Source organism: Salmo trutta, chromosome 13 (genome assembly GCF_901001165.1).
Source record: "Salmo trutta chromosome 13, fSalTru1.1, whole genome shotgun sequence".
In the NCBI taxonomy this organism is placed as follows: Eukaryota; Metazoa; Chordata; class Actinopteri; order Salmoniformes; family Salmonidae; genus Salmo; species Salmo trutta.
The window spans coordinates 27,136,241-27,162,700 of NC_042969.1; the positions used below are offsets into that span (position 1 = coordinate 27,136,241).

The window sequence follows — 26,460 nt, forward strand, 5'->3', positions numbered from 1 at the left end:
CCTGGGTGGTGATATATATAATGCTCTGTGAACAACCCCCTGGGTGGTGATATATATAATGCTCTGTGAACAACCCCCTGGGTGGTGATATATATAATGCTCTGTGAACAACCCCCTGGGTGGTGATGTATATAATGCTCTGTGAACAACCCCCTGGGTGGTGATATATATATATAATGCTCTGTGAACAACCCCCTGGGTGGTGATATATATAATGCTCTGTGAACAACCCCCTGGGTGGTGATATATATATATATATATATAATGCTCTGTGAACAACCCCCTGGGTGGTGATATATATATATATATATATATATATATATATAATGCTCTGTGAACAACCCCCTGGGTGGTGATGTATATAATGCTCTGTGAACAACCCCCTGGGTGGTGATATATATAATGCTCTGTGAACAACCCCCTGGGTGGTGATATATATATAATGCTCTGTGAACAACCCCCTGGGTGGTGATATATATATATAATGCTCTGTGAACAACCCCCTGGGCGGTGATATATATATATATATAATGCTCTGTGAACAACCCCCTGGGTGGTGATGTATATAATGCTCTGTGAACAACCCCCTGGGTGTAGATATATATATATATATAATGCTCTGTGAACAACCCCCTGGGTGGTGATATATATATATATATATATATAATGCTCTGTGAACAACCCCCTGGGTGGTGATATATATAATGCTCTGTGAACAACCCCCTGGGTGGTGATATATATAATGCTCTGTGAACAACCCCCTGGGTGGTGATATATATATAATGCTCTGTGAACAACCCCCTGGGTGGTGATATATATAATGCTCTGTGAACAACCCCCTGGGTGGTGATGTATATAATGCTCTGTGAACAACCCCATGGGTGGTGATGTATATAATGCTCTGTGAACAACCCCCTGGGTGGTGATATATATAATGCTCTGTGAACAACCCCCTGGGTGGTGATATATATATATATATATATATAATGCTCTGTGAACAACCCCCTGGGTGGTGGTATATATATAATGCTCTGTGAACAACCCCCTGGGTGGTGATATATATATATATATATATAATGCTCTGTGAACAACCCCTGGGTGGTGATATATATATATATAATGCTCTGTGAACAACCCCCTGGGTGGTGATATATATATATAATGCTCTGTGAACAACCCCCTGGGTGGTGATGTATATAATGCTTAGTGAACAACCCCATGGGTGGTGATATATATAATGCTCTGTGAACAACCCCCTGGGTGGTGATATATATAATGCTCTGTGAACAACTCCCTGGGTGGTGATATATATATATATAATGCTCTGTGAACAACCCCCTGGGTGGTGATATATATATATATATAATGCTCTGTGAACAACCCCCTGGGTGGTGATATATATATATATATATATAATGCTCTGTGAACAACCCCCTGGGTGGTGATATATATATAATGCTCTGTGAACAACCCCCTGGGTGGTGATATATATATATATAATGCTCTGTGAACAACCCCCTGGGTGGTGATATATATAATGCTCTGTGAACAACCCCCTGGGTGGTGATATATATAATGCTCTGTGAACAACCCCCTGGGTGGTGATGTATATAATGCTCTGTGAACAACCCCATGGGTGGTGATATATATAATGCTCTGTGAACAACCCCCTGGGTGGTGATATATATAATGCTCTGTGAACAACCCCCTGGGTGGTGATATATATATAATGCTCTGTGAACAACCCCCTGGGTGGTGATATATATATATATATATAATGCTCTGTGAACAACCCCCTGGGTGGTGATGTATATAATGCTCTGTGAACAACCCCCTGGGTGGTGATATATATAATGCTCTGTGAACAACCCCCTGGGTGGTGATATATATATATAATGCTCTGTGAACAACCCCCTGGGTGGTGATATATATAATGCTCTGTGAACAACCCCCTGGGTGGTGATATATATAATGCTCTGTGAACAACCCCCTGGGTGGTGATATATATAATGCTCTGTGAACAACCCCCTGGGTGGTGATATATATAATGCTCTGTGAACAACCCCCTGGGTGGTGATATATATATATATATAATGCTCTGTGAACAACCCCCTGGGTGGTGATATATATATATAATGCTCTGTGAACAACCCCCTGGGTGGTGATATATATAATGCTCTGTGAACAACCCCATGGGTGGTTATATACAGTGCATTCAGAAAGTATTCAGACCCCTTGACTTTTTCAACATTTTGTTACGTTACAGCCTTATTCAAAAATGTATTTAATAAAAGAATGCCTCATCAATCTACACACAAAACCCCATAATGAAAAACCAAAAGCAGGTTCAAATAAAATAAAGAAATACCTTATTTACATAAGTATTCAGACCCTTTGCTATGAGACTCGAAATTAAGTTTCCATTGATCATCCTTGAGATGTTTAACCAACTTGATTGGAGTCCACCTGTGGTAAATTCAATTGTTTGGACATGATTTGGAAAGTCACACCTGTCTATATAAGGTCCCACAGTTGACAGTGCATGTCAAAGCAAAAACTAAACCGAAGCAATTGTCCATAGAGCTCCGAGACAGGATTGTGTCGAGACACAGATCTGGGTAAGGATACCAAAACATTTCTGCAGCATTGAAGGTCCCCAATAACACAGTGGCCTCCATCATTCTTAAATGGAAGATGTTTGGAACCACCACGACTCTTCCTAGAGCTGGCCACCCGGTTAAACTGAGTAATCGGGGGATAAAGGCCTTGGTCAGGGAGGTGACCAAGAACCCGATAGTCACTCTGACAGAGCTCTAGAGTTCCTCTGTGGAGATGGGAGAAACTTCCAGAAGGACAACCATCTCTGTAGCACTCCACCAATCAGGCCTTTATGGTAGAGTGGCATGACAGCCAAAAGGCACCTAAAGGACACTCAGACCATGAGAAACAAGATTCTCTGGTCTGATGAAACAAAGATTGAACTCTTTGGCCTGAATGCCAAGCATCACTTCTGGAGGAAACCTGGCACCATCCCTACTGTGAAGCATGGTGGTGGCAGTATCATGCTGTGGAGATGTTTTTCAGTGGCAGGGACTTGGAGACTAGTCAAGATTGAGGGAAAGTTGAACGTAGCAAAGTACAGAGAGATCCGTGATGAAAACCTGCTCTGATCGAACATCACCGGAGAGACCTAAAAAAAGCTGTGCAGCGACACTCCCCAACCAACCTGACAGAGCTTGAGAGGATCTGCAGAGAAGAATGGGAGAAACTCCCCAAATACATGTGTGCCAAGCTTGTAGCGTCATACCCAAGAAGACTGTAATAACTGCCAAATGAGCTTCGACAAAGTACTGAGTAAAGGGTCTGAATACTTATGTAAATGTGATACTTGTAACAGCTGTCGTATAGAGGGGACCAAGGCGCAGCGTGTTGAGTGCTCATAATTACTGTTTATTAAACTCAGAACACTAAAGAAAATAACAAAGAGAACGATCGGCTAACAGTTCTGTCAGGTACTGACGACTACACAGAACACGACTACACAGAACACGACTACACAGAATACATCTGCCCACAAACACACTACAAAAAAAAAATATATTAAATATGATCTCAATTAGAGACAACGCAAACCACCTGCCTCTAATTGGAGATCATCCCAAAAAACTCCAACATAGAAATAGAAAACTAGAACTAAACAGAAATAGAAAACACCCCCTGTCACACCCTGACCTACTCTACTATAGAAAATGACATCTTACTAGGGTCAGGACGTGACAATAACTCGATTTACATTTATAAAGCAAAATAATAACCTGTTTTTGCTTTGTCATTATGGGGTATTGTGTGTACATTGATGAGGGGGAAAAAATGATTTAATATATTTTAGAATAAGGCTGTAACGTAATAATGTGGAAAAAGTCAAGAGGTCTGAATACTTTCCTAATGCGCTGTATATAAAGACAGTGTGGCTCTCCTCTTCCTACCCTTCAGGCTGCGTCCTACCAGTCCAGCGCTCACACACAGACACACACACCAGCACTTCCCGTTCAGACGTCCTCTGTGTTCTCATCACAGTGCGACTCCATCCATCACCATCACCGTCTCCCCTCTGTGACATCACTACCTCGCTAGTCCCAATCCCTGCTGGCTGCCTCCCTACTGGCAGGGAGGGCACGAGGTGGAGGAGGGCTGGTGGCAGGCAGGGGTGGGGGAGGGGGGTTAGTGGCCGGGAGGCCACGAGGCAAAGGGGGTTTAGTGGGGGGGGTTGATTATGACTGGAGCCTATTTAGGGGGTTAACAGCTCATCTGCAGGGAGGGAGGGAGGGAGGGAGGGAGGGAGGGAGAGGGGGAGGGATGGAGGGAGGGAGGGAGGGACAGCTGCTGCCAGCCCAGGAGTTTAATGGGGACTGCAGTTTCCTTCCTCTGAGTCTCTGCTTTCACCTGCAGTGTTCCTGCACCAACCACCCTCCTCCTCGTCCAATCCTCCCCTCCTCTTCTCCAACTCCTCTCCTCCCCTCCACCAACACCCCATGAAGTGTTATTAGATGGGAGGGAGAGGGCACAGCAGATGACATTTACAATACATTGAATTACATTTTACAACAAGATAAATTGATAATGTTATATATAGGCTTGTTGAAAAGATACCAGAAATGAGAGTTTAAGTATTTTAAAGGGGCAATCTGCAGTTGCTTTATCCATTTTGGACAGCTTAATTAATGAAATGTACACATTGATTCTTGAAGATTATAACTTAGAAATGCCTCATAATTTTAGTTCAACTGCCGTACCCCATTAGAACCCAAAATATAAGCTTGTTTCACTCCAATGTTTGTAATTAAAGAAGTAAATGTACACAAACATTATATAGCCTTCAAACATGGTTAAAACGATCATTTAGAATTCATGGATGTCAGTCCTTGCATCCATAGCTTTGTCTATGAATTTGAGAGTGGTTCCATTTCTCCAGCCCCATCCCTCAGCTTTTTACCCAAACGAGTGGTGCGCACGCTTCGTTATTGTTTCAACTGCTGATTGACACTTTAAGAGGGACTTTCGGAATTATTGCCCTCATAAACAACATAGCAGGTTATCTATTTTCTATTTTAGAATATGTAAAAGCCTATTTTCAGAGAAGTGCTTAAATAACAGCCTGTTAAGACTAAAGATTGTCTATGTAATATACACACACATTTATTTAAATGTGTGTGTATATTTGGCTCCCGAGTGGCGCAGCGGTCTAAGGCACTGCATCTCAGTGCTAGAGGTGTCACTAAAGACACCCTGGTTCAAATCCTGTGATTGGGAATCCCATGGGGCGGCGAACAATTGGCCCAGCATTGTCCTGGTTTGACCAGGGTAGGCCGTCATTGTAAATAAGAATTTGTTTGTAACTGACTTGCCTAATAAAATAAATAAGCAATGTAGTGGAACCTACATATGGACTGTTGAGCCAGCATATGGGTGGCAGGTAGTTTATCAGTTAGTGTTGAGCCACTAACCCAAAGGTCGCTGGTTTGAATACCTAAGCTGACAAGGTAAAAAATTGGTTGATGTGCCCTTGAGAAAGGTACTTAAGCCTAATTTGCTCCAGGGGCACTGTACTACTATGGCTGACCCTGTAAAACAACACACTGTAAAACAACACATAGTGGCTTTGCTGGTCTCTGCTCACCTTCTCTACTACACAACATGGTGTGGGTGTGCATCCCTCAATTAGTCACATGGTTTGAGATGTTTGTCCTTTGAAAAGCTGCTTACTTGGTAGACTGCAAACATACCAGATGTTGGATCTTAATTTGACCTCTTTTTGTCACAAGAGGAAAATAATCCTGCAGCAGGAGGATTTTAGTAGCTGAAGAAATATTTAGAATCGCCACCAAGGGGCAGCTGGAAGCAGTGTTTGTATGCAATACAGTACCATACCTAGGTTACGTGCAGGCTACAGCGCGTCTCGTCTGAATTTTCATGTGGATTATAATAAATTGACATATTTGTAGGGGGTAGATGTACAGTACCAGTCAAGTTTGGACACATACTCATTCCAGGGTTTTTCTTTATTTTTCTATTTTCTACATTGTAGAACAATAGTGAAGACGTCAAAACTATGAAATAACACATATGGAATCATGTAGTAACCAGAAAAGTGTTAAATAAATCAAAATGTATTTTATATTCTTCAAAGTAGCCCCCCTTTGCATTGATGACAGCTTTGCACACTCTTGGCATGTTTTTCCAGACTGAAAATGTTGAATTGTTTCACAAAGTTCCTCTTCTGTAAATTGGCCTTCACACTGTTCTTTCTGTAAATTTGTTAATATTACATTATTATTATTATTATGAAATAAATCCTTACATTTAACATCATTCAGTGGAAATAGAGGAGACTGAAAAGAAAACATGCTTAAAATATTTTGCTTCCTCTTTCAAAATATTATTTGGTGAATCATGGATAACTCTTTGTGACGAGATTCTGTAAATTCGTTTTGGTATTTTGTGTTGAAGATTCAAGAAAAATGTTGTTCATTTGCCCCCATTTTCCATCCAATTGGCTTTATTTTTGTAATACATTACACTTGATCATTCTTGAGTAAGTTCCTCCAGTTCTTTTAGTTTTTCCTCTAACCTATGTTGTGCCTCTATAGTACAGTTTCCATTACCATCTACCTGCACTGTTACTTCCTCTATTTCCTTTATTAGTCTAATCCCTTTTGACCTAAACTGCTTTTGTTTTAATGATGAGTATTGTATTGAATGGCCTCTAAAAGTACATTTGAAAGTGTCCCATACAATAAGGGGATCTGCTGTACCTATGTTGTACAAAAAAAAGAGTAAATTCTGAATTATTTTGTCTTAGTTAAGAGCAAATTATCATCCAATAGGCTTTGATTACATTTCCAATATCCCCGTCCACATGGAAATCTGTAAGAGTTATATGGAGGCCAATTAGATGGTGGTCCGATCGCATTCAGTCTCCTATTAATACTTTTTTAAACTTTTGATGCCAACAAGAATGAGACCAGGAAGTAATCAAGACGGCTAGCTTGATTAAGCCTCCTCCATGTATATCTCACTAGGTCAGGGTTTTTCAACCTCCATATATCCACTAGTTCTAATGTATCCATGATCTTTGTAATCTCCTTAAGTGCTTGAGGGTGATAGTTTGTAGAATGATTTCCTTTACGATCCAATGAGGTACTTAAAACCGTATTATAATCTCCCACTGTAATAATAGATTATTTCGTTGCTTGTGAGCTCAATAGATTATTATATTTTAAAAAAAAAGTGTGGATCATCATTATTTGGCCCATATAGATGAATTAGCCAGATCTATTTTTGGTCCAATAGCATATTTAAAAGGATCCATCTTCCTTGACGATCTGTTTGCAGTCGGATCAAAATGTGTATTAATTAGTATAATCAACCCTTTTGAGTTTCTTTGCCCATGACAAAAATATATTTCTCCCTCCCAGTCCTTTTTCCACTCAACCCCATCTAGATTTGTAGAATGAGTTTCCTGTAAACAATAGATATTATATTATCTTTTAGCCATGTAAAAATGTATCTTTTTTTATAATCTGCTAAGCCATTGCAATTATAACTTGCTATACTTATTTCCCCTCTTACCATAATGATATCCATGTTTAAATTATACTTACTACAACCAATGTTTGTAAATTTACCATTAAAAAGCACCATGTGATTAAGTGTCCATATACCATAATATTTGCACTGTTTAGGATACTGTAGCTGCAACTTTGTAAACCTCCAATTGTCCTAATATTCCACCCACTAAAACCGCCCCCCAAATAACATGGAAGAGTCAGAAAAAATTAGTAACAATAATAGATGGATATTAATATAAATAATAACAGCACAATCTTATACATGCAGGCTCATATTTGAAAGTCATAGGAAGGCTATAAGCGTGTCCGCCCAGCCTGCTCACTTCATTGGATTCAATTGTTCGTAAAAAAAAAATTATAATAATAACAATAATAATTTAAAAAGAGAAAACAACCTAAATATATCGGAAGACCAGTCCCTTTTTTATGTCCATTACACGCAAGACATATTTCATATAGTCCTCATTTATATCCTGTTGTATTCTGACAAAAAAATGGAAGAAGGAACATAGATTCTAACGGCTGCTAATGACTGCAAGTAAAAATGTGTCTTAGGTATCACATTATATCCTGTTGTATCGTTCCATGGCTGTGCCAGAGCCGACCGCAAGCCAAACCCGGGCACTACCTTATGGGAAGGCATACTCAAGTTCAACTGATAATCGTTTCCGACACAGCCTCGGCACGACAGCCAAGAACACATGCAGTACTGACAATCCAGAGCGAGTAAACCTGTAAAACCAACCCTCATTCCAGGGTCGTTGCTCCATCACCTTGGCTGTTTTACACCTAGGCCTATATCATTAGGGTCAAGAATATAAAAGACAGCATAAATAGCTTATATAGAAATACATAATATACTTTTCTCTCGCTTAGAGAAGTGCTTCCATAAGCCAATTATTGTATTAGTTCTACCGTTAACTTTTAATCACTGTATCCCAGTGTTAAGCAGCCCACACACACTGACAACAACCCTGTTGACAATACCTCATCCATCAATTTGCCGGTGTGTATCGGAACAATAATAATAATTTACATTTTTTATATTGAGATGTATTTTTTAAATGTAAAAGGGTAATGCCAATTATTTTAGGATTGTATAGGCCTATTCCAATAGAGAACCTGGGCAGGTTTATAATTATATAATCCTTTATCCTAGCCCTATAATCCATCTATTCACATGAAGTTGTATCTTAAAAGCTAATCATTCTGATTCACATCGGCGAACAAGGGCCGCACTTATAACAGCTTTTAAGTCATAATATACCCAACTTCTACAATTAGGACATAACATATTAAACAAAAAAAACGACCTTGGTATTTCTAATGTACAGTCTTCAAATGAAATACATAAAAAAATCATAAAGAAAAAAACCGGTCAGCCTTACCCATTCTCGCCTTCCCCTAAATCAAAATCTGATATTACGTCCATATAGCCCAAAGTTCCATAATGCCTTAATAGAAAAAGGACAAGTTCATCATACCCATTCTGCATTACCATAAATCCAACCTTATTTTAAGTCCAAATAGTCCACGGTTCCATAATGCATGAATAAAAACAAAAATAAAGTTGTTCATGCAAAAAAAAGGTTTTTGTAAAAAATCTATGAATCCATATTTGTACTCTATAATGCGGTGCAAATATGTAACGGGGACCACTTCAACAGGAGGAAGATACTCACAGCCACGTTGTAATCTTCCAGTGCTTGAACATTTGATTATTTACATATAATGTATTGACCACTAGACGAGCATTCTGCTTCTCTACTCGGAGCCTTTTGAAAGTGGGGTACAGTGCACGTCGTCTCTCCACTATTTCATGAGGAAATTGTTCATTAATAGAGAATGGGGTGTTCTTCAATTCCCTACCCTGTTGTAACAAGGCAATTTTCATTTTGTAGTGGGTTAGCATAGCTACGATCGGACGTGGCCTTCCCTCTGCTCTGCCACCAAAACGGTGAGCTCTTTGAAAATCAATTGTTTCCACCTGTTCGTCCGTCATCTTGAGATTACGTTTCATGAACACCTTGACTTTTTCCTTCATTGACTGATAGTTTTCGTTTTCATCCTCCCTTATTCCCATTATAACAATATTATTTCTCATACTTCTGCACTTTAGATCAGGTAATTCGGCTTTCATTGTTTTATTATCATACCATAGCCTCTCTGTAGTGTCTTTTAGGGAGTCCAGGGTAGTTTTCAATATCTTATTTTCCGCTCGTATTTCTTCCATCATATTATTACTGTAATCCATTCCTGTTTTTAAGGCCTCAACCTCCCCCAGTAGCCCAGACAATAGATCCCGTTTTTTTAACTGCTTGCTCATAAGCAATGCTCTATCTTCTGGAGATGGTTATAAAAACGTACCCCTCCAATGTTAAGTTTGGAATTTTAGACGTTTCGCTCGCAGAACTCGAGGAAAGGTATTTTCTTGTTCGCTTCGATGTATCCGTTTCTTTTTCAAGCATATCATAATGCTGATCAATAAATTGTTCCCGATTCTCTATATTATCCAGAATGTTTGTTTCGTAGTTTATCATCTCATCCTCAATTTTTGTGATTAATTCATGGGACAAACTGTGCCTACCACATCATCACCCTCTTACCTAATTCATAGTTTTCTTAGTGCTTGCAAGAGCATTGTGAATTGCCATAGCGCAGTGGTCTAAGCAGCGCACTCCATCTCAGAGCCTCATGAGTGCTGGGCGATCTAGTGACCAGCCTGAGCCCACATTTTTTTAAATATTTGTTTTTATTTAACTAGGCAAGTCAGTTAAGAACAAGTTCTTATTTACAATGACGGCCTACACAGGCCAACCACGGATGACGCTGGACTAATTGTGCGATAAGACTCCCAATCTCGACCAGTTGTGATACAGCCTGGATTCGAACCAGGGTGTCTGTAGTGACCCCTCTAGCACTGAGAGGCAGTGTCTTAGACCGCTGTGCCACTTGGGAGCCCATTAGACCCACAAGTTAATCATTTTCAAGAAGTAAAAAGAATACACTGTTCGTTTACATATCAAAGACTTAGCTCAACTAAATCTTCTTTGGATAGGCTCAAATGCATAAACATCAAATCATATCAAATTTGATTTGTCACATGCGCCGAATACATCAGTGAAATGCTTACTTACAAGCCCTTAACCAACAATGCAGTTTTAAGAAAAATAAGTGTAAAAAATAGATAAGTAAAAAATAAAATAAAAAATAAAAATAGGTTTTGTCGTGCCCTCTTCACGACTGTCTTGGTGTGCTTGGACGATGTTAGTTTGTTGGGGATGTGGACACCAAGGCTCTCAACCTGCTCCACTACAGCCCTGTCGATGAGAATGGGGTCGTGCTCGGTCCTCCTTTTCCTGTAGTCCACAATCATCTTCTTTGTCTGGATCACATTGAGGGAGAGGTTGTTGTCCTTGCACCACATGGTCAGGTCTCTGACCTCCTCCCTATAGGCTGTCTCATTGTTGACCAGGCTGATGACACTGTTGTGTCATCGGCAAACTTAATGATGGTGTTGGAGTTGTGCCTGGCTGTGCAGTCCAGTGAACAAGGAGTACAGGAGGAGGCTGAGCACGCACCCCTGAGGGGCCCCCGTGTTGAGGATCGGCGTGGCGGATGTGTTGTTACCTACCCTTACCACCTGGGGCGGCCCGTCAGGAAGTCCAGGATCCAGTTGCAGAGGGAGGTGTTTAGTCCCAGGGTCCTTAGCTTAGTGATGCAAATTGGAGTGGGTCTAGGGTTTCTGAGATAATGGTGTTGATGTGAGCCATGACCAGCCTTTCACTTCATGTCTACAGATGTGAGTGCTACAGTCATTTAGGCAGGTTACCTCAGTGTTCTTGGGCACAGGGACTATGGTGGTCTGCTTGAAACATGTTGGTATTACAGACTCGGTCAGGGACAGGTTGAAAATGTCAGTGAAGACACTTGCCAGTTGGTCAGCGCATGCTCGGAGTACACGTCCTGGTAATCCATCTGGCCCTGCGGCCTTGTGAATGTTGACCTGTTTGAAGGTCTTAACTCACATCGGCTGCGGAGAGCGTGATCACACAGTCGTCCGTAATCAGCTGATGCTCTCATGCATGTTTCAGTGTTACTTGCCTCGAAGCGAACACAAAGTTATTTAGCTTGTCTGGTAGGCTCGTGTCACTGGGCAGCTCTCAGCTGTGCTTCCCTTTGTAGTCTGTAATAGTTTGCAAGCCCTGCCTCATCCGACAAGCTTCGGAGCCGGTGTAGTGTGATTCGATCTTAATCCTGTATTGACGCTTTGCCTGTTTGATAGTTCGTTGGAGGGCATAGCATGATTTCTTATAAGCTTAAGGGTTAGAGTCCATCTATTTGAAAGCGGCAGCTCTACCCTTTAGCTCAGTGCGAATGTTGCCTGTAATTCATGGCTTCTGGTTAGGGTATGCACGTACAGTCACTGTGGGGATGGCTTCCTCAATGCACTTATTGATAAATCCAGTGACTGATGTGGTGTACTTCTCAATGCCATCAGAAGAATCCCGGAACATATTCCAGTCTGTGCTACCAAGGCAGTCCAGTAATTTATTGACCGAGTTACTTGTGCTTCCTGCTTCAAATTTTGCTTGTAAGCAGGAATCAGGAGGATAGAATTATGGTCAGATTTGCCAAATGGAGGGCGAGGGAGAGCTTTGTACGCATCTCTGTATGTGTATTAAAGGTGGACTAGATTTTTTTCCCCCTCTGGTTGCACATTTAACATGCTGGTAGAAATTAGGTAAAACATTAAAGTTCCCGGGAACTAGGAGCGCCACCTCTGGATGAGCGTTTTCCTGTTTGCTTATGGCAGTATACAGCTCATTGAGCGCGGTTTTAGTGCCAGCATCGGTCTGTGGTGGTATGTAGACAATTACGAAAAATATAGTTGAAAACTCTCTAGGTAGATAGTGTGGTCTACAGCTTATCATGAGATACTCTACCTCAGGCGAGGAAAAACCTTGAGACTTCCTTAGATATTGTGCCCCAGCTGTTCACATATATGCATAGGCCCCCGCCCCGTGTCTTACCAGAGGCTGCTGTTCTGTCCTGCCGATGGAGTGTATAACCCGCCAGCTGTATGTTCTTAAGCCCTGATCCCAATGACTTGACTGCCTCTGCATGGAGAGAAAGAGAACTGCTGATTTTCAGGGAATCACACATTTTCCTGACACAGCAGGAAAATTCTCTGCGACAAAAGAGTGATCAAGTTAAGATTTGATATCTGCACTGGGTATATGGCTATAAGGCCTGGCCTGATTTAGGACCAGGGTGAGATTGTAGCATGTGTTTTCTGTACCCTGGATCTGTTCCAAATTGCATGCATAGAGCTCTGGTCAAAAGTAGTGCACTACTTAGGGAATAGGGTGTCAATTAGGACACCCTATTCCCCTGAGTTTACCCTTTGTCAGCGTGGTACCACGAACATAACTGTGCAAAGGTGAAAATAGTGAAACCTGGCAGACACACAACAGGCACTATTTCAATAGCACTTAATTTGTCAATTTAAAAAAATGTTTTCCTTGGACTTCTGGGTACATAGTGTAATTATTACTAACATTTTAATTTGGTTCAGAGATAGTACTATGTCAATTAAGAGCTACAATTAAACAGTAATTTCATTCCCTGCACTTTTTGCTCTCAATGTCCTTGATAACCCCAGTTTGGCATATATTACAAAATAAAACACTCCAAATGAAGTTCTATGTTGGTGTTAATTACCTTGCATGTACTGTCTCTTATGACTTACTATCACTGCCTGCATAGAGAATAGGGTGCCATTTGGGACGTACCCCAAGTGATAGAGCTTGAACAGCTTTTCCTCCTAAATGACATGGAGGTCTCCATCTTGTTGTCTTTATGGCTGTCCTGTCAGGGGAACCCTAGAGTGATTGATCTCCCAATGACATTACTCTCATCTTCCTGTCACTCCGGTTCATCTCTCCTAAATCTAAATAGCTAAGAGATGCCGCAATTCATCAGCTACGATGCACCACAACTCAGCCGCTCTCTCTTCTCTCCCCCTCCCCAGGGACGCTGCACGCGTGACAACTGTAAGTACCTGCACCCCCCTCCCCACCTCAAGACCCAGCTGGAGATCAACGGGAGAAACAACCTGATTCAGCAGAAGACAGCAGCGGCCATGTTGGCCCAACAGATGCAGTTCATGCTGCCAGGAGCCCAGTTGCAGCCCATAGTGAATAGCCCACACTACACAGTGAGTACTTCATGTATAGTCCATAGTATGTAGCCCACACTACACAGTGAGTACTTCATGTATAGTCCATAGTATGTAGCCCACACTACACAGTGAGTACTTCATGTATAGTCCATAGTATGTAGCCCACGCTACACAGTGAGTACTTCATGTATAGTCCATAGTATGTAGCCTACACCAAACCATCCTCATTATTTAGTCAACACATTCGATTTACACAGTTACATTTCTCCATTTATCTACAGTTTGAACCATAGCTGTTCACAGGCTGTTTCTCTCTCTGATCTCCCCTCATTTCCTCCCTCTCTCCACCTCTCCTTCTCTCTCAGACTACGTTCCCTATGACTCCCAGTATGTCGTCCCTGGCCACCAGTCCCAGTATGGCGTTCAGCCCGTATCTGAGCCACATGGGTCCAGGGATGGGCCTGATGCCTGAGCTGCTACACCAGGCCCCCCTGCTGGTCCCAGGGAGCCCCACCGGCCTCCAGGTCATGGGCAACAGCAGCTCCCAGCAGAAACACATGCGCACAGACAAGCTGGAGGTATGTGTTGTGTGTGTTTGTGTCTTTGCCGTAGCCCAGTCTGTAGCAGAGAAATAGAATGATAGAATATAATATAATCATTCTTGTTCTGTGGTCCGAACTCCTTCTCTGACTGTGCCCCCCCCCCAACCCTAACACCACCCAGGTATGTCGTGAGTTCCAGAGGGGTAACTGCACGCGGGGCGAGGGCGACTGCCGCTACGCCCACCCCATGGAGGCAGCCATGGTGGACGGCAGTGAAAACTCAGTCATCGTCTGTATGGACTACATCAAGGGCCGCTGCTCCAGGGACAAGTGCAAGTACTTCCACCCCCCTGCCCACCTACAGGCAAGGATTAAGGCCGCCCAGCACCAGGCCAGCCAAACAGCCAACACCATGGTGAGTCATGGTAAACACTAGTGATGGGTTAAATATTGATACAGTTGCATATCGCAATATTATTTTGGTCAATATTATATCAATACTTTGACTTTAAGTGTTTTTTGTGGGGTTTTTTGTATGTAGCGTTAGCTACTGCTAGTCGGCTGTACCTGAGCCAAAACTCTGGTATTTTTCGTCCTATATCTTGTTCTCCATCTTATTTTTAAATAGGCAGCGCTAGCTAAAGGCTAGAGCTGCCGCTTTCAAAGAGCGGGACACTAATCCGGACGCTTATAAGAAATCCCGTTACGCCCTCAGACAAACCATCAAACAGGCAAAGCGTCAGTACAGGATTAAGATTGAATCCTACGACACCGGCTCTGATGTGGCAGGGCTTGAAACTATTACGGACTACAAAGGGAAACCCAGCCACAAGCTGCCCAGTGACGCGAGCCTACCAGACGAGCTAAATGCCTTTTATGTTCGCTTCGAGGCAAGCAACACTGAAGCATGCATGAGAGCACCAGCTGTTCCGAACGACTACGTGATAACGCTCTCGGTAGCCGATGTGAGGAAGGCCTTAAACACGTCAATATTCACAAGGCCACGGGGCCAGAAGGATTACCAGGGCGTGTACTCAAAGCATGCACGCACCAACTGGCAAGTGTCTTCACTGACATTTTCAACCTCTCCCTGATCGAGTCTGTAATACTTACATGTTTCAAGCAGACCACCATAGTCCCTGTGCCCAAGGAAGCTAAGGTAACCTGCTTAAATGATTACCGCCATGTAGCACTCACGTCGGTAGCCATGAAGTGCTTGGAGTGGAGCGGGTCAAGAGTTTCAAGTTCCTTGGTGTCCACATCACCAACACCAAGACAGTCGTGAAGAGGGCATTACAACACCCCCCCCCCCCCCCCCCCCCCCCCCATCACTGCGGCCAAGCTTCCTGCCATCCAGGACCTGTATACTAGGCAGTGTCAGAGGAAAGCCACAAAAATTGTCAAAACTCCAGTCACCCAAGTCATAGACTGGTCTCTCTGCTACCGCACAGCAAGCGGTACTGGAGCGCCAAGTCTAGGACCAAAAGGCTCCTTAACTGCTTCTACCACCAAGCCATAAAACTGCTGAACAATTAATCAAATGGCCACCCGGACTATTTACATTAACCCCCCCCTCGCTGTTTATTATCTATGCATAGTCACTTCACCCCAACCTACATGTACCTCGACTAACCTTCTACCCCCACATTGACTCGGTACCTGTAACCCCTGTATATAGCCTCGTTATTGTTATTTTGTTGTGTTACTTTTTAAATAATTTTTTACTTTAGTTTATTTGGTAAATATTTTTTTAACTATTTCTTGAACTGCACTGTTGGTTAAGGGCTTGTAAGTAAGCATTTCACGGTAAGGTCTACACTTGTTGTATTCGGCGCATGTGACAAATAAAGTTTGATTTAATTTTATTCGAATTTCAGACGCATCTTTGGTCTGCATTGGTTCTTTGTAATCTGCAGAGACTGAGTTTATATTTCACGTGTTTAAAATGTTCTGCAGTTGGGTATATATTTACTGTTGCTATGTAGGATAAGGGCAGCACACCACTAGCACATTACCCACCAGAGATGAAAGGATGTATTTTCTTGCTGTATAGTGTGTGAGAAGTGTTTTTGCTGAAGGCTGGCTTGTTTGAGGCTGGGGATGCATCCCAAATGGCACCCTATTTCCTATATAGTGCACTACTTTTGACCAGAACCCTCTGGGCCTTTGTATCTTCTGTGATATAAGGAGGCAACAGGAGGAGAATCTGACAGGATGAACAACAGCAAACAGACTGTCTGCATTGCAGGTGTATAAAAACACAATAGAGAGAGTGGGAGGGAAGGAGTGAGACAAAGAAAGATGTGGAGAGGGAAGGAAAATATAGATTTTCTAAAGCATTTTGGGCATTTTTTCTTGTTCATCTGCATTTGTTGGTCCTCTGGTCTGCTTTTAGGGGTTGATTGTTTGTCAGGCTTCACTCCGCTCAGGTTATATCATCATTCTCCTTAGTAATGCTTCATGTTTTTGCTTCTCTGTGGGTTGTTTCCTTCAACTTCATCTTCATCTATTCCCATTATGCATCACACCTCTCTCTCTCTCTCTCTCTCTACCTCTCTCTCTCTCTCTCTCTCTCTCTCTCTCTCTCTCTCTCTCTCTCTCTCTACCTCTCTCTCTCTCTCTCTCTACCTCTCTCTCTCTTTCTCTCTCTCTCTCTCTACCTCTCTCTCTCTCTCTCTACCTCTCTCTCTCTACCTCTCTCTCTCTCTCTCTCTCTCTCTCTCTCTCTACCTCTCTCTCTACCTCACCTCACCCCTTTCTCCACTGGTTTACTGTCTGTGTCATTTGCTTGATCCTCATTGGTTGGCTGTCATCGTGTGCTCACTGCTTGTTGTGCTAACCCCTCCCCAGCCTATGGTATTTTTACCTTTTTATCACTATCTTTTCTGATTTCACTTTTATGTGTGTAAGTGTTTCTTCCATTTCTGTCCGATGTTGCGTCACATTTTCCATCAGAAAATTGATTCTAGACTGACAGTCCTGTTTTGCTATGGTTGGCCTGAGGGATTTCTGATACAGTAGCATCCTCTATAGGTGGGGAACTACCAGCAAGAGCAGTGATGCTGTTCAACCCTCAGAAGGGATTTCATGTTAGGGTAGTAGGCTGTTTCAGAGTAGTTTGACAGGTAAGGTTTTTATGTAATTCAAAGTACATACAGTTGAAGTCGGAAGTTTACATACAGCTTAGCCAAATACATTTAAACTCAGTTTTTCACAATTCCTGACATTTAATCCTAGTACAAATTCCCTGTCTTAGGTCAGTTAGGATCACCTCTTTATTTGAAGAATGTGAAAAATCAGAATAATAGTAGAGAGAATGATTTATTTCAGATTTTATTTCTTTCATCACATTTCCTGTGGGTCAGAAGTTTACATACACTCAGTTAGTATTTGGTAGCATTGCCTTTAAATTGTTTAACTTGGGACAAACGTTTCAGGTAGCCTTCCACATGCTTCCCACAATAAGTTGGGTGAATTTTGGCCCAATCCCCCTGATAGAGCTGTTGTAACTGAGTCAGGTTTATAGGCCTCCTTGCTCGCACACACATTTTCAGTTCTGCCCACAAATTGTCTATAGGATTGAGGTCAAGGCTTTGTGATGGCCACTCCAATACCTTGACTTTGTTGTCGTTAAGCCATTTTGCCACAACTTTGGAAGTATGCTTGGGGTCATTGTCCATTTGGAAGACCCATTTGCGACCAAGCTTTTAACTTCCTGACTGATGTCTTGAGATGTTGCTTCAATATATCCATAGAATTTTCCTCCTCATGATGCCATCTATTTTGTGAAGTGCACCAGTCCCTCCTGCAGCAAAGCACCACCACAACATGATGCTGCCAACCCCCGTGCTTCACGGTTGGGATGGTGTTCTTCGGCTTGCGAGCGTCCCCCTTTCTCCTCCAAACATAACGATGGTCATTATGGCCAAACAGTTCTCTTTTTGTTTCATCAGACCAGAGGACATTTCTCCAAAAAGTACGATCTTTGTCCCCATATGCAGTTGCAAACCATAGTCTGGCTTTTTTATGGCGGTTTTGGAGCAGTGGCTTCTTCCTTGCTGAGTGGCCTTTCAGGTTATGTTGATATAGGACTCGTTTTACTGTGGATATAGATACTTTTGTACCTGTTTCCTCCAGTATCTTCACAAGGCCCTTTGCACTTTTCGCACCAAAGTACGTTCATCTCTAGGAGACAGAACACGTTTCCTTCCTGAGCGGTATGACGGCTGCGTGGTCCCATGGTGTTTATACTTGCGTACTATTGTTTGTACAGATAAACGTGGTACCTTCAGGCATTTGGAAATTGCTCCCAAGGATGAACCAGCCGATCAGAAGCTTCTAAAGCCATGACATCATTTTCTGTAATTTTCCAAGATGTTTAAAGGCACAGTTAACCTAGTGTATGTAAACTTCTGACCCACTGGAATTGTGATACAGTGAATTATAAGTGAAATAATCTGTCTGTAAACAATTGTTGGAAAAATTACTTGTCATGCACAAAGCAGATGCACAAAGCCAAAACTATAGTTTGTTAACAAGAAATGTGTGGAGTGGTTGAAAAGGAGTTTTAATGACTCCAACCTAAGTGTATGTAAACTTCCGACTTCAACTGTAGATGCATTGTACTTGCACCATTTCTGAGCCCAAATGCTGACTCTTTCTCTGTCTCTTTCTCTGTCTCTCTCTGTCTCCCCCCTTTTTCTACTTCCCCAGGCCATGCCCCATGGGGCAATGCAACAGCTACCAAAGAGGCCCACCTTAGAGAAGAGTAACGGGGGTGGTGCTGTGTTCAACCCCAGCATGTTCCACTACCAGCAGGCCCTGGCTAACATGCAGCTGCAGCAGCCAGCCTTTATCCACCCTGGTGAGTCTAGTCTACTCTGTCAAATAGAATAATTTGGCTTTACTTTTAAAAAGTAAGTAGACTGAGTTATTCATTCAATTAAGTTTGGTGAACTTATCTATCCTGAGTCTGGTTTAGATGAGGTGAACTAATTGTACAGGGCAGGGCTAGCTAGGCCAGACAGACTGACACAGGGCAGGGCTAGCTAGGCCAGACAGACTGACACAGGGCAGGGCTAGCTAGGCCAGACAGACTGACACAGGGCAGGGCTAGCTAGGCCAGACAGACTAATATGGCAGCTTCACACTGTACTGTCATCTGGGTGTCAAGTTAACTGCCAACGGTCTAAATAAGGACTGCACATGGAAACAGCCAGAAGAAATTACACAACAGAAACATATTACTATGTCAAACATTAGTACTACAGCATATTACTATGAACATATTACTATGTCAAACATTAGTACTACAACACATTACTATGAACATATTACTCAGGAGTACTGATACACATACCAGTGGATGTCTATTTGATATAGGGGGATGTGTTATGGTATAGAATATATTGCAGGGACATGAGAGAAGAAAGCGGGTTCCTTGTGAGTATTGAGGAACTCTCTTTCTGTGCTGTGTATACAATGTGCTGTCTGTGATAGAGCTTATTGGGTGTACTCTGTCCTTCTGTCTGGGATAGAGCTTATTGGGTGTGCTCTGTCCTTCTGTCTGGGATAGAGCTTATTGGGTGTGCTCTGTCCTTCTGTCTGGGATAGAGCTTATTGGGTGTGCTCTGTCCTTTTGTCTGGGACAGAGCTTATTTGGTGTGCTCTGTCCTTCTGTCTGGGATAGAGCTTATTGGGTGTGCTCTGTCCTTCTGTCTGCGATAGAGCTTATTGGGTGTACTCTGTCCTTCTGTCTGGGATAGAGCTTATTGGGTGTGCTCTGTCCTTCTGTCTGGGATAGAGCTTATTGGGTGTGCTCTGTCCTTCTGTCTGGGATAGAGCTTATTGGGTGTGCTCTGTCCTTCTGTCTGGGATAGAGCTTATTGGGTGTGCTCTGTCCTTTTGTCTGGGACAGAGCTTATTTGGTGTGCTCTGTCCTTCTGTCTGGGATAGAGCTTATTGGGTGTGCTCTGTCCTTCTGTCTGCGATAGAGCTTATTGGGTGTACTCTGTCCTTCTGTCTGGGATAGAGCTTATTGGGTGTGCTCTGTCCTTCTGTCTGGGATAGAGCTTATTGGGTGTACTCTGTCCTTCTGTCTGGGATAGAGCTTATTGGGTGTGCTCTGTCCTTCTGTCTGGGATAGAGCTTATTGGGTGTGCTCTGTCCTTCTGTCTGGGATAGAGCTTATTGGGTGTGCTCTGTCCTTCTGTCTGGGATAGAGCTTATTGGGTGTGCTCTGTCCTTCTGTCTGGGATAGAGCTTATTGGGTGTGCTCTGTCCTTCTGTCTGGGATAGAGCTTATTGGGTGTGCTCTGTCCTTTTGTCTGGGACAGAGCTTATTTGGTGTGCTCTGTCCTTCTGTCTGGGATAGAGCTTATTGGGTGTGCTCTGTCCTTCTGTCTGCGATAGAGCTTATTGGGTGTACTCTGTCCTTCTGTCTGGGATAGAGCTTATTGGGTGTGCTCTGTCCTTCTGTCTGGGATAGAGCTTATTGGGTGTACTCTGTCCTTCTGTCTGGGATAGAGCTTATTGGGTGTGCTCTGTCCTTCTGTCTGGGATAGAGCTTATTGGGTGTGCTCTGTCCTTCTGTCTGGGATAGAGCTTATTGGGTGTACTCTGTCCTTCTGTCTGGGATAGAGCTTATTGGGTGTGCTCTGTCCTTCTGTCTGGGATAGAGCTTATTGGGTGTACTCTGTCCTTCTGTCTGGGATAGAGCTTATTGGGTGTACTCTGTCCTTCCCTCCTACTCTCACTCTATTTTTCTCTCCTTCTTTCTCCCTCTCTGTCCCCTGCACTCTGTGTCTTTGTCCCATGCTTAACTGGTCCCCTGCTATCACGCACAAATACTGGCACAATCTGCTCTAGGTGGCCTAAAGTATGCAGCAACAGCACCCAGCACACTCTGGGAGAGAATGTATAGATCTCTACCTGATCCACTCCTCCACTTTCCTCAGCTGTTCCATCATCAGGTCTATATTGCTATTAAAGTACCACAATAACAATTGATATGCCGTATCCATCCAGACTTAACAGCAATGAGCAATTGAACACTATTAACGCTCTCTGCATCCTATGCCCTCCACTGCTCTGTCCCGTGTTCTGTGTTCTGCCTGTCTGCCTTTAAGCCTCCATGTTGTCTCTGCTGTGTTCTAGTTGACTGTGACAGGTTATATTAGCGATTATTTACACGCTGTTCTTGTGGCTTGCACTAACCTGAATGTTGTTTTTGTCTTGTCCTGTTGTCTGTCGTCACTCTCTCTGTGTCAATCGCTCCTCCCCCTTTGCTCCCCTCCTCTATCCTCTCATCACTTCCTTCTGTTGTCCCCATCTTCCTTCCCCTCATCCCCCCCTCATCCCCCTCTCTCCCCCTCTTTGCATGCTGTGGTAGGCTCAATCCTGTGCATGGCGCCATCAGGAGGCATGGGTAGGTCGGCTCGGTCACTCACTGCTGCTTGGGGGGGGGGGGCTGTGGTTGGCTAGGAGAGGGGGGGGGTTGGTAGTAGATGGGCTCTGTGGTTGGCCAGATAGCTAGGAGAGAGGGGGGGGTGGTAGTAGATGGACTCTGTGGTTGGCCAGATAGCTAGGAGAGAGGGGGGGTTGGTAGTAGATGGACTCTGTGGTTGGCCAGATAGCTAGGAGAGAGGGGGTGTTGGTAGTAGATGGACTCTGTGGTTGGCCAGATAGCTAGGAGAGAGGGGGGGTTGGTAGTAGATGGACTCTGTGGTTGGCCAGATAGCTAGGAGAGAGGGGGTGTTGGTAGTAGATGGACTCTGTGGTTGGCCAGATAGCTAGGAGAGAGGGGGGGTTGGTAGTAGATGGACTGTGGTTGGCCAGATAGCTAGGAGAGAGGGGGGGTTGGTAGTAGATGGACTCTGTGGTTGGCCAGATAGCTAGGAGAGAGGGGGGGTTGGTAGTAGATGGGCTCTGTGGTTGGCCAGATAGCTAGGAGAGAGGGGGGTTGGTAGTAGATGGACTCTGTGGTTGGCCAGATAGCTAGGAGAGAGGGGGGGTTGGTAGTAGATGGACTCTGTGGTTGGCCAGATAGCTAGGAGAGAGGGGGGGTTGGTAGTAGATGGGCTCTGTGGTTGGCCAGATAGCTAGGAGAGAGGGGGGGTTGGTAGTAGATGGGCTCTGTGGTTGGCCAGATAGCTGGGAGAGAGGGGGGGTTGGTAGTAGATGGGCTCTGTGGTTGGCCAGATAGCTAGGAGAGAGGGGGGGTTGGTAGTAGATGGACTCTGTGGTTGGCCAGATAGCTAGGAGAGAGGGGGGGTTGGTAGCAGATGGACTCTGTGGTTGGCCAGATAGCTAGGAGAGAGGGGGGGTTGGTAGTAGATGGGCTCTGTGGTTGGCCAGATAGCTAGGAGAGAGGGGGGGTTGGTAGTAGATGGGCTCTGTGGTTGGCCAGATAGCTAGGAGAGAGGGGGGGTTGGTAGTAGATGGACTCTGTGGTTGGCCAGATAGCTAGGAGAGAGGGGGGGTTGGTAGTAGATGGACTCTGTGGTTGGCCAGATAGCTAGGAGAGAGGGCGGGTTGGTAGTAGATGGACTCTGTGGTTGGCCAGATAGCTAGGAGAGAGGGGGAGAATGATCAGCAACACGTCCTCTGAAGATAGTGGATGTAGTTCTCAGATTGTACTTAAGTAGTTCTAGTTGTAGTAGATTCTAGAATCATAGTTAAGTTCCAGACCCCAACACCAAGAACCTTGGAGGATATGAAAGTAGATATTAGTCATTTTGGAGCCTTCACGTTGTCCCACTGGTGTCTGCCTGTCCTCTGTCTGTCTGCCTGTCTGTCTGTCTATCTGCCGCTGTGCTCGCACTTGTCATCCCACTTTCATTTCTGACACAAAAAAACCTACTTATTTCAACATTTTATTTGTGTATTATTAGAGTTTGCTAGAGTGTGTGTGTGTCTCTGTCAGCTCAGATATCTCAGTCCCAGCCTAGTCAGTATGAGGTTGTTGGTCTCCCAGGTTGCGTCCCAAATAGCACCCTAATATATATATATAGTGCACTACTTTTGACCTCTGGGCTCTGGTCAAAAGTAGTGCACTATGTAGGAAATAGGGTGCCATTTAGGATTCAGTTTAAGCCTGCTGCCCTGTCTCTTGTAGGGCTTATGAAAGGGCCGGCCACGCTGGCAGTGGATGGCCGTTGGGAGAGGCGGGACTGGAGCAGCTGCAGGCACCCCCACAGCCGCCTCTTGTCAGCGCCTGGATTCACTGGTGAGGGGAATCCACAGCTGGTCTCCCCTTCTACCTGACCCTCTACTTCCCCATCTAACGCCCCCTCTTCCTCTACCTCCCCCTCTACCTGACCCTCTACTTCCCCCTCTAACGCCCCCTCTTCCTCTACCTCCCCCTCTACCTGACCCTCTACTTCCCCCTCTAACTCCCCCTCTTCCTCTACCTCCCTCTCTACCTGACCCTCTACCTCTAACTCCCCCTCTTCCTCTACCTCCCTCTCTACCTGACCCTCTACCTGACCCTCTACCTCTCTATCTACCTAGCCTTCTACCTCCCTCTCTACCTGACCCTCTACCTGACCCTCTACCTCTCTATCTACCTAGCCTTCTACCTCCCTCTCTACCTGACCCTCTACCTCCCCTCTACCTCTCTATCTACCTAGCCTTCTACCTCCCTCTCTACCTGACCCTCTACCTGACCCTCTACCTCCCCTCTACCTCTCTATCTACCTAGCCTTCTACCTCCCTCTCTACCTGACTCTCTACCTGACCCTCTACCTCTCTATCTACCTAGCCTTCTACCTCCCTCTCTACCTGACCCTCTACCTGACCCTCTACCTCTCTATCTACCTAGCCTTCTACCTCCCTCTCTACCTGACCCTCTACCTCCCCTCTACCTCTCTATCTACCTAGCCTTCTACCTCCCTCTCTACCTGACCCTCTACCTGACCCTCTACCTCCCCTCTACCTCTCTATCTACCTAGCCTTCTACCTCCCTCTCTACCTGACCCTCTACCTGACCCTCTACCTCTCTATCTACCTAGCCTTCTACCTCCCTCTCTACCTGACCCTCTACCTGACCCTCTACCTCTCTATCTACCTAGCCTTCTACCTCCCTCTCTACCTGACCCTCTACCTCCCCCTCTACCTAGCCTTCTACCTCCCCCTCTACCTCCCCCTTAGACTTAGGCTATGTCCCAATTATCTCTCCTTCCTCCAAAAGTGTGGACTTGTTCACTTCCTTTCACTGATTTTAAAGGAAATTACTGGTGTAAGAAATATGGTGGAAATCCCCACTAGCCAATGCCTCCACCAATCCAATGCTTTTATATTTATGGAAGTAGTGAACCAGTGCACAGGGCAGGCTCAGCAGCCTTGAAACTGATACTCTTACTGTATCTAGGGGAGGTAGCTCCTCTTACTGTATCTAGGGGGAGGTAGCTCCTCTCACTGTATCTAGGGGAGGTAGCTCCTCTTACTGTATCTAGGGGGAGGTAGCTCCTCTTACTGTATCTAGGGGGAGGTAGCTCCTCTCACTGTATCTAGGGGGAGTTAGCTCCTCTCACTGTATCTAGGGGGAGGTAGCTCCTCTCACTGTATCTAGGGGGAGGTAGCTCCTCTTACTGTATCTAGGGGGAGGTAGCTCCTCTTACTGTATCTAGGGGGAGGTAGCTCCTCTTACTGTATCTAGGGGGAGGTAGCTCCTCTCACTGTATCTAGGGAGAGGTAGCTCCTCTCACTGTATCTAGGGGAGGTAGCTCCTCTCACTGTATCTAGGGGGAGGTAGCTCCTCTCACTGTATCTAGGGGGAGGTAGCTCCTCTCACTGTATCTAGGGGGAGGTAGCTCCTCTCACTGTATCTAGGGGGAGGTAGCTCCTCTCACTGTATCTAGGGGGAGGTAGCTCTTACTGTAAAATCAGAACGTGTGTGTGTGTGCATGTGTGTCAGTGTTTGTGCTTTTCTATAAGCTGTGTTTCTGTTTTTTTATATGCATGTCCTACCCGGTATTCGTTTTTTCATCCATTCCCTTCTGCATTTAACATGATGATGCTGATTTCTACACAAACGGCCTGTATACCTGTCTGTTGCATTCTGATGTATTCATTCCCTTTTTGAAACGGCACGTGATGCATCACACTCCCACAGAATTGTTGGAAAGTAGTGCACCCAAAGGGAATAGGGTGCCATTTGGGACGCATCCTATCTGACCTTTCACTTTAATGAAATCATCCCATAATGTCAGTCAGGAGGGAGATGGTGACTTCGTCCTAAACAGCACCCTGTTCTCTTTATGGAACACTACTTTTGACCACGACCCTTAGCCTGCTGTGTACACACTGCTATCTCATTCCCATCTCAAGACTAACGTATTTGATTATTTTTAGAATATTTCCTCAGCATATTAATGTTATTCAGTTATGTGATAAGGATGACAAATGAGTGTCATATTATATTAGCTAATGCCTTTACGTTTGTGTGTGAGTCTGTGGTTCACAGAAATAGTCTTTTGCTTCTTTTTTCTGTTATTCATTTGCTCCCTCCCTACACATGTACTCCCTCCATCTGAATACAATTATCAGATGCCTTAGTCTGATTCGATTGTATGAAATAGGATTTCTGACATATTTTGTTAACGACTATTAGATTTGAGACAATATTGAATATTGTTCCTCAGTTTTAACATAGTTGGTTCTCCTTTAATTGGAATAAGTCATGTCATTTAATTTTTCTCTTATTCATTTGCATGTCTCGGTTCTTGTTGAAACCCCTCACCCCTGGCAATGTCGTCACATGACTTCTTGCCATGACTTTTACTCCTCTTCCACATTTCGCCATGGTAACCATAACATCCCCCCCTCCCCCCACCCATCCCCCCTGTCTCTTGTCCAACTCGCCTGAATAAAAGTACCCATGATGCACGGTGCCACCACCTCCACTGTTTCGTCGGCCTCGACCCCAGTCACCAATGTTCCTTTCGCAGAATCAGCCGCCTCCAATCAGGTTTGTCCCTTCATTTTGGGTTCTCTCTTTGGTTTCTATCTGTATGGTGTCAGGTCTTTGGCCATTAAGACTCCCATTGTTTATCATTTAATATACATACATACTGTATGTGTTTCACATTTCACTTTTTTCATTCAC

General features: G+C 44.1%; 1 protein-coding gene across 7 annotated transcripts in view; it reads left to right on the forward strand.

Moving 5' to 3' along the window:
* The window catches only part of mbnl3 (muscleblind-like splicing regulator 3), a 76,015-nt gene that overhangs the window by 38,120 nt on the left and 11,435 nt on the right, over positions 1-26,460 (forward strand). For 3 of the 7 annotated variants that reach the window (XM_029771669.1, XM_029771666.1, XM_029771668.1), the window contains 6 exons: positions 13,663-13,848; positions 14,178-14,390; positions 14,536-14,769; positions 19,068-19,218; positions 23,470-23,580; positions 26,228-26,322. In XM_029771669.1, the coding sequence (XP_029627529.1) occupies positions 13,663-13,848; positions 14,178-14,390; positions 14,536-14,769; positions 19,068-19,218; positions 23,470-23,580; positions 26,228-26,322 (990 nt within the window). Of the gene's footprint in view, positions 1-13,662; positions 13,849-14,177; positions 14,391-14,535; positions 14,770-19,067; positions 19,219-21,221; positions 21,326-23,469; positions 23,581-26,227; positions 26,323-26,460 lie in introns of those variants that run through there. The other 4 variants (XM_029771673.1, XM_029771671.1, XM_029771672.1 and 1 more) reach the window with 3 other exon arrangements.